This window comes from Oryctolagus cuniculus, chromosome 14, assembly GCF_051225735.1.
Source record: "Oryctolagus cuniculus isolate XC-2025 breed Fujian yellow rabbit chromosome 14, ASM5122573v1, whole genome shotgun sequence".
Lineage (NCBI taxonomy): Eukaryota > Metazoa > Chordata > Mammalia > Lagomorpha > Leporidae > Oryctolagus > Oryctolagus cuniculus.
The window spans coordinates 80,720,474-80,734,205 of NC_142880.1; the positions used below are offsets into that span (position 1 = coordinate 80,720,474).

Here is a 13,732-nt window from a genome sequence, read left to right on the forward strand (position 1 = left end):
GGTCACTAGCAATCAGGGAAATGCAAATCAAAAGCACAATGAGGTTTCACCTCACCCTGGTTAGAATGGCTCACATTCAGAAATCTACCAACAACAGATGCTGGCGAGGATGTGGGGAAAAAGGGACACTAACCCACTGTTGGTGGGAATGCAAACCGGTCAAGCCACTATGGAAGTCAGTATGGAGATTCCTCAGAAACCTGAATATAACCCTACCGTTCGACCCAGCCATCCCACTCCTTGGAATTTACCCAAAGGAGTTTAAATTGATAAACAAAAAAGCGGTCTGCACCCTAATGTTTATTGCAGCACAATTCACAATAGCCAAGACCTGGAACCAACCTAAATGCCCATCAATGGTAGACTGGATAAAGAAATTATGGGATATGTATTCTTTAGAATACTATACCGCAGTAAGAAACAACGAAATCCAGTCATTTGCAACAAAATGGAGGAATCTGGAACACATCATGCTGAGTGAAGTAAGCCAGTCCCAAAGGGACAAATACCATATGTTCTCCCTGATCGGTGACAACTGACTGAACACCAAAAAGGAAACCTCCTGAAGTGAAATGGACACTATGAGAAATGGTGACTTGATCAGCATAGCCCTGAATGCTAATGGACAACTTAATACATTATCCCTCTTAGTATTTTTTTTGTCTGTTCTACTTAATATGACTGGTTTAATTCTGTAATTATCACACAGTTATTCTTAAGTGTTGAAAATTAACTGAAATGTGATCCCTGTTAAACATAAGAGTGGGAATAAGAGAGGGAAGAGATGTATAATTTGGGGCATGCTCGGGCTGACTTGCCCCAATTGGTAGAGTTGGAAACATACCAGGGGATTCCAATTCAATCCCATCAAGGTGGCATGTGCCAATGCCATCTCACTATTCCAAGTGATCAATTTCAGTTCACAATTGATCATAATGAAAGGACTAAGAGTCAAAGGGAGCACATAAACAAGTCTACTATCTGCTAACACTAACCGATAGAATAAATAAAGGGTAGAGTGATCCAACATGGGAAGTGAGATACTCAGCAGACTCATAGAATGGCAGATGTCGTAAATAGCACTCTGGCCTCAGAATCAGCCCTAAAGGCATTCCGATCTGGCTGAAAAGCCCATGAGAGTATTTCAGGCATGGAAAGCCAAGACACTCTGGCAAAAAGATCTCTGTGAGTGAGATCCCAGTGGAAAGAACAGGTCTTCAAAGAGGGAGGTGCCTTTCTCTGAAGGGAGGAGACAACCTCCACTTTGACTATGACCGTGTCTAAACAAGATAAGAGTCGGAGAACTCAAGGGGCTTCCATAGCCTTGGAAACTCATGACTGGTGCATAGGGAGATTACTGATGCCATAAACAGGAGTGTCAATTTGTAAAGTCAACAACAGGAGTCACTGTGCACTTACTCCTCATGTAGGATCTCTGTCCTTAATGTGCTGTACACTGAGGCTTAATGCTATAACGAGTACTCAAACAGTATATTTCACTTTGTGTTTCTATGGGGGTGCAAACGATTGAAATCTTTACTTAATGTACACTAAACTGATCTTCTGTAAAAAAAAAAAAAAAAGAAAAAAGAAATTATCAATTCCCAACTTGACTCTCACTGGGATTAAACATGACAATAGGTCTGATCTGATTTCATCATCATTTAAAAAAAATCATCTATTATTTTTCACTTTATGTTTCTGTGTGGGAGCAAACTGTTGAAATCCTTATTTAAGGTATACTAAGCTGATCTTCTGTATATTAAGATAATCGAAAATGAATCTTGATGTGAATGGAAGGGGAGAGGGAGTGGGAAAGGGGAGGGTTGTGGGTGGGAGGGACGGTATGGGGGGGGGAAGCCATTGTAACCCATGAGTCGTACTTTGGAAATTTATATTCATTAAATAAAAGATAAAAAAAAAAAAAAAAAACGGTGGTTACAGGCAGATAGCTAATCAAAGCGACCGCCTTTGGAATATAAAGTAAAAGGATATTTTCCTTTATATCATATATATGAAATATAAAGAAATATATTTCTTTATATTTAAATATATATAAATATATATCATATAAAGAAATAATTTATATCATATATATGATATATGAGAGATATGATATATGTATCATATTTCTTCGAAGCAGGGCCATTCAACCCTCTTTCCCCCTTTCCACCAGCAATATGTATGGGAAAGGCAAGAGGACTGATATTTAAAACAGCTAGAATTTTAGATAATCAATTGTTCCAATTCTCAGCAAATTGAGGACCTTGTCAACACGTTTCATTCTTAAAGGCAAAAATGCCTCATAAACAGGGACAGTGATTTTGCACAGCAGGCAGAGCTTCAGAGAGCTCAATTCATTAATCAGGATCCTGTTTACACACTGAATGGAAAGGACGGTCATCTGTTAGGTTAAAAAGAAGCTATTTGTTGGCTACAAGTACCATAATTTGAAAAAATTTTGTTGAGCCTATAGTAAGAAATATACAATCTTGGAAATATATAGTCATAGTCTTAGAGTTGAGGGAAATCTATTTAGTTTAGTCTCCTCATTTTACATATGAGTAAAATAGAGACCAACAAGGTAATTTGTCCAAAGTTACATATTGGTAAGAACTGTGGAATTAAGACACAAGGTGATTTAAGGAAGTAAGTGTATTGCTCTAATGAAAATAAATGCCATGTTGTGGATGTGGTTTGTCCCTCAAGGGTTCATGTGCCAGGTATTGATCAGTTCCCATTGTGGTGATATTAAGAAGAGGTGGAACCCTCATGTGGTAGGGCCTAATGGGAGGTTGTTAGGTCACTGGGGGTGCTGCCCTCAGGAATGGCTGGTGCTGGGATGGCACTGTGCCTAGCAGTGAGGATGCTGGTTAACAGGCCCATGTGCCATATTGAAGTTTCAGACCTCAAGGCTCTCACTTCTAACTCACTTCTAACTTCACACCAATGCAGACCCTGGGAGGCAGCTCCAGATCCAGCTATTGTAGCCATTGGAAATGAATTAGCAGAGAGGGGCTGCCTGTTTCTCTCTCTCTCTCTCTCCCTCTCTCTCTCTCTCTCTGTCTGTGTGTGTGTGTGTGTGTGTGTGACTTGCATAAGCAAAAATAAAAAGGCAAGTATTAATGCTGGCCTTTTTTGAGTAGGTTGTCCCAAAAGACAAGCCTAACCCCTGAATCGCAGCCTGCCTTCTTGTCTTGCCACATGATCTCTCCTTTTAGCACACGTCCCAACCACAATGTCCTCCACCACGTGACAATACAGCCAAGGGGATCCTAAACACAGGGGACCATTTGATCTCAGACTTGCAGCTTCCAAAACTCTGAGCTAAATAAACCTCTTTCTTCATCAAGTAACCAACCTCAGATTCTTTGTTATAGGAACAGAAAATGGACTAACAAATGTCTTTATATACATTGATAAATGTCTGCATACACATATACAAACACAATGAGAAGTTAAAAACTAAAACATTCAGCCTTTTATCATTCATAGTATAGTATTAACAATATAAAGAACCATAAAACCATCATCAGCTCTTAATAGAATACTATAATATACTCAAAAAATAGTTTCAAGGGCCGGTGCTGTGGCGCAGCAGGTTAACGCCCTGGCCTGAAGTGCCAGTATCCCATATGGGCACCGGTTCTAGTCCTGGCTGCTCCTCTTCCAATCCAGCTCTCTTCAATGGCCTGGGATAGCAGCAGAGGATGGCCCAGGTCCTTGGGCCCCCGCACCTGTGCGGGAGACCCAGAAGAAGCTCCTAGCTCCTGCCTTAGGATCAGCACAGCTCCAGCTGTTGCAGCCACCTGAGGAGTGAACCAGAGAATGGAAGACCTCTCTGTCTTGACCTCTCTCTGTAACTCTGTCTTTCAAATAAATAAAATAAATCTTTTTAAAAAATAGTTTCAGTAATGGAATACCCTTCATAAAATTTTAATCTACATTTATTCCAAGTCACTTTTTCCAACATTTAATTCCACTTTGTTGTTTGTTTTCTTAATTTATTATTTAGGAGGAAGAAAGGAAAAGCTGGAGAGAGGAAGGAAGAGAGGGAGGGAAGGAGGGAGGCAGGGAGGGGAAGAGGGAGGAAGAGGGAGAGAGGGAGGGTAGTGGGAGATGGGAAGAGAGAGAGAGAGAGAGAGAATGCATTCCCACTTTCTAACCAAAAGCCCACAGTGGCCAGATCTAGGCTAATGCAGAAGCCAGGATCTGGGAATTCAATCCAGGTCTCCCATGCGGTTGGTAGGAATTCAATCCTTGACCCATTACTTCTGCCTCCAAGGGTCCACAGAAGCAGAAAGTTGGGTCAGGAGGCAGAGCTGGGTACCAAACTCAGGTGCTCTGATGTGGGCATCTTCACCACCAGGCCAGAGGCCTGTCACTTTTGTTGTTCTGCTTCTCCTTTGTTGATTTCCAGCATTATCTCAGGTCATCAGAACACATGAAAGCTTCCTTTTTAAAAAAGATTTATGTATTCATTTATCTACTTTTTTATTTATTTAAACTGTAAAGTGACAGAGACAGAGAGAGAGAGAGACCTTCCATTTGCTGGTTTACTTCCCAGATGGCTGTAATAGCCTGATATGAGCCAGGCTGAAGCCAGGAGCCAGGAGTTCTATCCTGATGACTATTATGGGTAGCAAGGGTCCAAGTGCTTCCACCATCCTCTGCTGCCTTCCCAGGCACATTAGCAGAGAGCTGGATCGGAATGTGAACTGTACTCCAAAGATGGAGGGAATCCTTTCCTTTTTTCACTTTTTGAAAGGAAATATCTTTTGAAATAAAATATTTCAATTTATATTATAGTGAAAGGCTTATTGCTTCCAGTAAATAAAGAATTCAACAAATAAAAAATTTTCACTTTTATGTATATGATGCATGCATACTGAGGATCTCTCATCTTTTCCTCAAATGCTTTGTGCACTTTGGTTATTTTTTCCAAGACTACCGTTTCTCTTAAAATGATTCCTGCTATGTTGAAATAGAATGCCGCTGGCCAGTTAATGCTGTATGATTGAGTTTTCTGAAAAAATACATAAGTTGGGCATATTTTAAAGGGCATGCTATAAGCAGAGATGAAGACCTTAAAAGCTTGTAGCTTCTTGTCCTAAATGAGTTTACTTTAGAAAGGATTTCCATGGTTGTGGCACTAAAGGATAGCTCTGGTATGTTATGTTATTGTTTATTTTCCTTAGTTTTAATGCATATGGTTTTTAATGCTGAATGGGGCAGATTTTCTGCAAAGCCTAAATCCCACATAGATGTGAATTGGTGCTGGGTTAATTCTCTGAAACTCCAGGGTACCTTTCGGTGCCCAGCTCAATGGGATATAATCATGACAGTATAGTCAAATAGTTGTTGAGTGCTTAGTAAATATTGTTGACTAAATTAAATTCAGGATGCTGGAGGTTATAAGCAAAGTTCAAATTAATTTTTTAAGATTTATTCTTATATATTTGAAAGGCATGGTTTGAGAGAGAGAGAGAGAGAGAGAGAGAGAGAGAGAGATCTTCCCTCTGTTGGTTCACTCCCCAAATGGCTACAATGGCCAGGGTTGGGCCAGACCAAAGCCAGGAGCCAGGAGCTTCATCTGGATCTCCCACATGGATGTAGGAATCTGAGCACTTGGGCCATCCTCTGCTGCTTTCCCAGGTGCATTACCAGAGAGTTGGATTGGAAGTGGGGCAGCTGGGACTTGAACCAACACCCATATTGGATGCCAGCATTGCAAGTGGCAGCTTTACCCACTCACTATACCACAATGCCAGCCCCAAGCCTGGCCCAATTCTTAATGTTGCAGAAATATTGCCAAAACAGAAATCTAGACCGTCACAATAGGAAGAACAGGGAAGTATGGATGGGCAGAGAATACGTCCATTGAGACAGTGGTAAGCTAAGTATCTTTTCCTGAGTTCTTTTGCTAGAAGTGAGTCTGTACTCCCAATTGCATTTGAGTGGCAGGTGATACAACCTAGAAGATAGAAAGAACTAGAGAGCAGGCTCAGGAGGGTCTGTCCTACACAAATAGCAATCATCCGTGACCTTGGCACCATGGCTTAATTTGGACTACATAGGGGAACTTGAACTAAGAACAAACTTTAGCAACAATAAAAATAAGTTTTGCTGGTGTTATTAGTCTGTTTATTGATAGATCCATTCTATCTTAAAAAACTGCTTAAGGTATAAAAGAGTCATACAAAAGCATATGATGCAGTTGAACATTGTATAACATTAGTTTTTGATGTCTTCAGCTGGTTTGGCTTGGGTTCTTTATCTTAACTTTACAATATGCTTCTAATACTCTTTTTTCACTTTACCCTTGAAACAGTCACACCAGATATTGGGAGAACTTGGTAATAAACCTAATTATTGCCATTACTTTTATTTCCAGAGAAAGAGAGAGCTAGAAATTTAATCCAGGTCTCCCACATGAGTGGCAAGAAAACACTTACTGCTGCCTCTTGCAATCTGCATTAGCAGAAAATTGGAGTCAGGAGCCAGAGGCAAGTACTGAACCCAGGATCTCTGCTGTGGGAAGCAGACATCCTATCTAGTAGCTTCATGCTAGGCTAAATGCCCATCCCAACGTCACATTTTAGTAGTCAAATCACTTGCATATAGGTGTTCATTTCAATGGTTAAAAATGTATAACTAACCCCATTTTTAAAAATAGAGAATTGGTTTTTAGTTAAAAATAAAATAATTTATAAGTAAATCCACTTTTCTGTAGCAAAAGTACCAAATGATACCCCAGAGTACTTATAGAAAAACTCAGCCAACTAGCTGGCATTGTGGCATAGCAGGTTAAGCCCATATGGGCTCTGGTTCAAGTCCCAGATGCTCAGTTTCTGATCTAGCTCTCTATTAATGCACCTTGAAAAGCAGTGGTGGATAGCCCAAGTGCTTGGGCCCCTGCACCCATGTTGAAGACCTGGATGAAACTCCTTGTTCCTGACTTCCCCCTGGCCCAGTACTGGCCATTGTGGCCATGGAGTGAATCAGTGGATGAGATTCATTCTCTCTCTCTTTCTGTTTTCTAACTTTGATTTTCAAATAAATAAATATTCTAAAAAACCTCCACCAAATTATTATGATTTTTCTCAAATTTTTTCTCACATTGTTATAAAGTGACACGAATCAATCTTTAATATGCATCCTCAGTATAACACCACAGCTCTGTTTCTATGAATCTGTGGTATTTACCTTGAGTACGACATCTGCAATTATTTCTTGGACATGATCATTCATAATTCAACTCCAACTTGAAATTGTCCAAAAATGAAATATCACCCCCCCCCCCCAATGTGGAAAGCAAAGCGGAGATTTCTCTAAGACAACAAGTCATGACTGGCTTTGGCAGCTGATGTGACTGCCTTCCCAGCAGAGGGCTGCTGAGTTGTTCCCGTTCTCCTAGACCTTCCCTGCCACACGCACACACATTTAGACTCTCAGCTATTCTTGCACTGCTGTTGAATATCACAGAAAACTCTTTTAACCACACTAAAATAAACTCTGTTTCAGTAACAATGACTGTAATTGACAATTAGGGCACATTATTCACAGCTCAAAATATCTCCACCATACACGATGTCTACAATGTGATGAAGTACAAGCACATGGAGATTTGAGAGAGATGGGATCTCACACTTCCTTAGAAGGAGATTAAAAGTGGCTGGGTTTACAGCACAGTGGGTTAAGCGATGCTGGCACCCCATTCAAGTGCCAGATGTTCTCCTTCCATTCCAGCCCCCTGCTAATGCACCTGGGAAACCAATGGAAGACGACCCAAGTGCTTGGGTACCTGTACCCACATGGGAGACCTGGAGGAAGCTCCTAGCTTCCACCTGGCCCAACCCCAGTTGTTGCAACCATTTGGATAGAAAACAATCTCTCTCTCTCTCTCTCTCTCTCTGTAACTCTGCCTTTCAAACAAATAAATATTTTTTAAAGTTAAAAAATAAAAGATTAAAATGAGAGAGTTTTGAGAAATTGGGGTTGGGATGAAAAGATGGTAAAATAATTTAAATAAATTATTTAAAAAAGTAAACTTAGTTGTCAAAAATGTTCTAGAAGGGTAGAGATGACATGCATCATATTTGCATTGGATATTCAATAGCCACAGAATAAATATTCACTGAATTCTATAAAAATAAAAGTAAGGCTCAAGCAACAATGACCAAAGAAATGAAACCTTCAGAAGTACAAGTTCTCACTTCACTCTGTTGTTGATGAAGACTTAAGCAAGAATATTGTTTTAATTTGACTTTGCACTTTGTGCTCTCAAACAGCATTTCCTCTGATGAGGGTACACAAGTGGAAAACTCCGGTTTCTCCATATTGACTTCATCAAGGTTCTGAGTTCTGACAGCTTCGTCAGCTTTGTACTCTCAGTGGTGATGGATACGAAACAGATCCATTATTTTTACTTTAGCCATAAAACCTCAAACTTGTCTACCTTAAAGGGTAATTGCAAGGAATAATAAACGCAGAGAGCTCTGAAGTGCCATAACGAAATGTATCATCTTTTCCAAAGTTCTTTTTGCTCTGCCTTTTCCAGGAAGGCACTGGTAGAATGAAAAACGAATGAAATGGCATAAATTACTCACCCTGGGTCATTAGAGAGTGATTGCTTAAAAGAAAAATCAGCAATTTAAAGGTACAACTGGAAAAAGTTTATTTTTTTAAGAGAAGATAAATTTGGTTTACAAGCTTTAGACAACATTAAATAAGTCTTCTGTGAAAAGAAGCAATTCTAAGGAGCCTGCTGGGCATATTTCACCTGATTGGCCCCTATCTTTTGGATCCAAAACTGACAGCCTATTTAGGGTGGGCTTTAATTCAGTATGCAGAGAATTTCCCAGATATCTCATGCCTTCTACACACTCATGACTTGCTTCCAGTTTTGAACAAACGCTAAATAACCATCCTATCAAAAAGAGGCCAGGGAACATAAATTAAAGACATCTGGTGAGTGACACATGCATCCCAATGTAGACCATCCGAAAGAATCCTAAGTCAAACAGAGGGCAATCTCATCAAGACAATAACAAATCCAATTGCATAGAAGCTATCTCTAATTCCTCCGAACTGGGAGGTAGAAAATGATTCAGGGTTCTGGGAAATTGAGAAATTAATGTAAAATTCTATAAGATACTTTGGAATTCAATACACAAGAGGATTGACTAATGAATAAGAATTAAAATTTATTCAGTTCATTCAACAAATGAGATTCATTAAAAAAACTCAAGTTCAGAGAATCACAACAGAGAGATTGCAAGGAAAGATGTATTAATTTTTAAGTAACTTCTAATTTTTAAATATACTATCACTAGAACAATTTTTATATATTGTCCCTTTAACTGTGTCTTTCCTTATGTCTCCTGATTAATCAAAAACCAGCAATGCAGTGGGTAGTGGTAGAGGGAATAAGTATGGCTAAGAACGTCAGGCTTCAATTCTTTACTTAGTAGATGGTTAAGTTTATGACTATAATATAAACTGAAAATATGTCATTGTAAAAAAAAAAGAAAAGAAAAAAAATGAAGTTCAACTGGTAAATCCATTGACAAGACAAGGTACTTCTGAAATACCTGTCATTGGATCCAATGTTAAGAAGAGATAATATAAAATATGCAAAATAAGAATAGTGAAGGAAGGATAAAATAGCTTTGAACAAATTTTAAATTAGCCTCTATGGGCTACAAAAAGATCGTGTCCATGAAAAGACTGTTAGAATATCACAGATCATCATGAAGAGTTCCCCTAACAATCTGGAAAATAGGCAGAGATAAAAATACTAACCAGATCATTTTTAATATCACCCAATTGAAAGAATATGCTCATTCCTGATTATTGGTCATCATCCTTTTCTCACAGTGAATTATTAAAATCATCATTTAAAAATATCAGACTCTGAGGCAGGTGTTGTTACATAACAAATTGAGCCACCACTTGAGATTTCCACATACCATATGCGTCCCACTTCCCCCTGTGGATCCAGCTTCCTGACAATGTGCCTGGGAGGCAGCCGGTATGGCCCAAGTACCAGGGTTCCTGCCCGACACATGGGAGGCCCAGATGGAGTTCTTGGCTCCTGGCTTTGATTAATCTCTCTCTCTCTCTCCCCTCCCCCACCATCATCATTCTGTCTTTCAAATAAATAAATAAATAAATCTTTTTTAAAAAGAAGATCAAACTCTAGTATGGGCTGAATGTTTGTATCTCCCTAAAATTTTCATGTGGTTGCTCTAACCACAGTGTGATGGCATTTGGCGGTGGGGCCTTTGGGAAATAATTAGGGTTAAATGAGGTCATGAAGGCAAGGCATTCATGATAGGAATAATGACCTCATAAGGAAACACCTAAGAGTGCTCACTGGTTTGCTCTCTCCATCTTCTCCCTCCCTCCCTCCCTCCCTCGCTCCCTCCCTCTTTCTCTCTCTCTCTCTCTCCCCCTCCCTCCCCCTCCCCCTCCCCCTCTGCTTTTGGAGAACCCAGTGAGAAGGTGACTATCTAGAAGGTATCAGCAAACAGAGAAGAGAGCCCTTACCAGGAACTGAATTGTCTGCCACCTTGAATTTGGACATTCCAGCTTCCATAACTTTGAGAAAATAAATTTTTGTTTAAGCCAAATAGTCTATGATAGTTTGTTATGACAGCTAGAGTTGACTAACCTATTCTCTCTGCCCCAATGCCTTGATCTTCATTCAGTTAATGAATGAATACAACAGCATCTAGAGTAACGGAAACATAAAACTGCTAGGAAACAACTCTCAACTAGTCTAACCACCAGTCTTAGGCCTGACCTTTTCCATGGAGACTGACTAAATGGTCTTGCAAACTAAACTGGAACCCCTCTAATGAGCGGAACTCACTAAAAAAAAAAAAGGTAATTGTTTAGAGATACTCTTCTTTTTCTCTCTTCTTTTGTGTACTTTTTCACAATGACATACAAGTCCTACAGAGAGACAGGTAGGGAAGAACAGAGACTGTTGTAACATTTAGAAAAAATTATCTTCGGATTTTCAAATGTCAAAATGCCAAAGGAAAACATTCTTATATTTTAAATAGAATTAATCTGTTAAAACTCCCTTATCAAAACCAGGAAGCACCTACTTCTAAGTGTAGAATTTTGGAATCTCCTACAGCAAAGACTCGCATGGTAGAAGGTGAGGTGCTTCAACCAATGGAAAGTAAATCTCCGAAGCCCTCAAGTGACAACTTCTCACCAGGCGAAAAGTCAGGCCCCTTTCTCTGATGAAGAGTGAGCTGTTTAGTCGTTCACTTAAGTGGCACCACTTTCTTTATGCCAGTGGGTTTTCAAGACGCTAGGAAGTTGTGAAATGAGAGCTCTACTGTTTACATTTGGACAAACATAGGCAACTCAGGTTCTCTCACTCTGGGGAGTGTGAGCCTTTGCACCAAGAAGAACCTTTTTTGCACTAAACAAATACACATAGGAAATCTCCTGACATCATTGAGTACTCACAGTTCCTTAAAGTCAGGGCTCAGTTAATGATTTGCTCTTAGAATGTTTTTCTCCAAGAACGGGGAAATGTTTAATGATATATTTTTAATTAACCAAAAATATTCTCCCTTTTGGTTTTACACATTTTTGTTCACATCACCTGTTCCTTAAATTCGATAAAAGAAGGAAGTATTATGTAAATGGCTTGCTTTCATATTTAATTTATAATAAAAACTCGGCAACACAAAGATGTGTTTGCATTGCAGTAATTTGTATGCAGGTCACCTCTTATTACAATGAGCAACTCTGTAGGAAGACAAAAGCAGTTCCAGGCTCAAAGCCATGGCCTTTTATTTTATGCAAAATCCATACAACCAAATACCAACCAGTAAAAACAAACGAAACTGAACGTTCTCTCAGAATGTGTTGAATTTACTTGGTTGGATATTAAACACAGTACTCAAAGAACTGGAATACCTCTCAGTATCCTTAGATTTCAGAGACCTTATTGGGCATACTGTAGTTTCCTCTCCACATACTTATGCTCCCCTCTTAAAAGCTGGATACTAATTCTATAGAAAGAATGAGAACTGGCCTTGGGCCATCACAATAGAATTATTAGTTACAGCACAAAGCATTCCCATACTAGAGCAATGTGCTTGCATTTGTGGTTTCCTGATGCCTTCAGATGAATGTTCCTACGTCATAACCACATCTGTTGGATGTCTTTTTCCTCTTGGGTAAATGAACAAAGAGACATGTTCTTGGAGCTCGCCTGACGGAAATTCACAGTCTGCTTTCATCCTGGCTTTGTGCAATTTTCTCTGAGTTGCTCTATTTGTTTACTTCTTTCATAAGCCAGCAGACATCTAAAAACGATAATGAAATTGGGAACTTCACGATACAAAGCAACTGGAAAGAAAGCAGGGCCTCCAGCGGGGTCCTGAGGATGTCCACTTAAAACTGTTTAAACGGAAGATGAAAAGGAGATATCAGACATAGGCCCAGGAAGACAACTCACGGAGAGGAGGAACTTTCACAACGTGAATTCCACAATGATCAGCTGAATAAATAAGTTCAGTTTATGCCCATGGACTTGCCCAGAAAGTTGGATATTCAAGACACAGATTTCATTTTCAATTTTTATCATGTTTCCTGCATTCATTCAAAAATCACGGTGCTCAGTATCATACTAGTAGGCTCATATATGAGTGAATGGTAAGGCGTATAAACTGGCTGAAAGGGAACTTCCCGCAAATGCCAAGCAAGCCATATAGATGAACAAGTCTCCATTGGTTTACAGCCACATACAGTCAAAGAACCGAAAGTTAACCATAGGTTTCCCACAAGCTTCGTCATGACAGCACAGTAGTAAAATCCAAAGAAAACAGTAAAACATTTTATGTACACATTTTTAGAAAAGAAATGAAAACAGCAGATACTTACACTTTTGCTCCGAGAAAGCAAATCAGAAGTATTTCTTTCCATGGTGGTGTTTTAAGTATTTCAAACAGGCACTAGTTGTTTCCGATGCAAAATGCTCTCACCGCAACAATCATCCACTCAAAAGGCAACTGGAATGCTGAAAAGAAAGGCAAGGAAATGTTTAATCAAGTATATGATTAACACGTGCACCGCAAGATGCTGTCTTAGACTAGGACAGTAATTCTTAAATAAGTCATAGTGCTGTGTTTAAAGCAACAAAAGTATACACAAGCAACATTTCCAAAACAGCTTTTGTTAAATATAAGTTAGACATTTCAAGCACCATCTGTTTTCCATTAAATAGTCAAGTCTACATTTTTAGCAGCTGAAAGAGAGAGTATGATAGACCCAACCTAAAGTTACATGCATGAAATGATGATGCAACTGGATTCCGTATGTGCAGATTCAGGCTGGGATGGCCAGTGAGCCTTCAGTTTTCCATCCAGGGATCAGTAAGGCAGTCTTGTCCACAGCTGGAGGACTCTCACCCACATCTGAAGTCAGAACCCTCTGCCTCTTGTGTCCTTACTAACCATCACAGCACCGTGGTCCCTCTGAAGAGCTCTACAGAAAATTTAGCAACTACCCCTCTAGTTCAAAGAGATTCCAAGGAGCGCTTGAGAGAAGCTGAGGCCAGAGAGCTCACCTAGTTAAGCAACAGCTGTTATTTGAAAGAATATTCCAGAGTGGTTGCCACTTGAATGACACTGATAGCCTCATTACCTAACCTTCACCTTCCACCAGGCACTAGGAAGGAGATTCTGTTTTGAGTTTTGAG

At 39.6% G+C, this 13,732-nt stretch overlaps 1 protein-coding gene across 10 annotated transcripts in view; it reads right to left on the reverse strand.

Moving 5' to 3' along the window:
* The window catches only part of PDE4D (phosphodiesterase 4D), a 1,644,269-nt gene that overhangs the window by 1,241,338 nt on the left and 389,199 nt on the right, over window positions 1-13,732 (reverse strand). For 9 of the 10 annotated variants that reach the window (XM_070056730.2, XM_008262244.5, XM_089313185.1 and 6 more), the window contains one exon: window positions 12,916-13,051. In XM_070056730.2, coding sequence (XP_069912831.1) covers window positions 12,916-12,957 — 42 coding nt within the window. In that variant the 5' untranslated portion in view covers window positions 12,958-13,051. Of the gene's footprint in view, window positions 1-12,915; window positions 13,052-13,307; window positions 13,558-13,732 lie in introns of those variants that run through there. The other variant, XM_089313192.1, reaches the window with a different exon arrangement.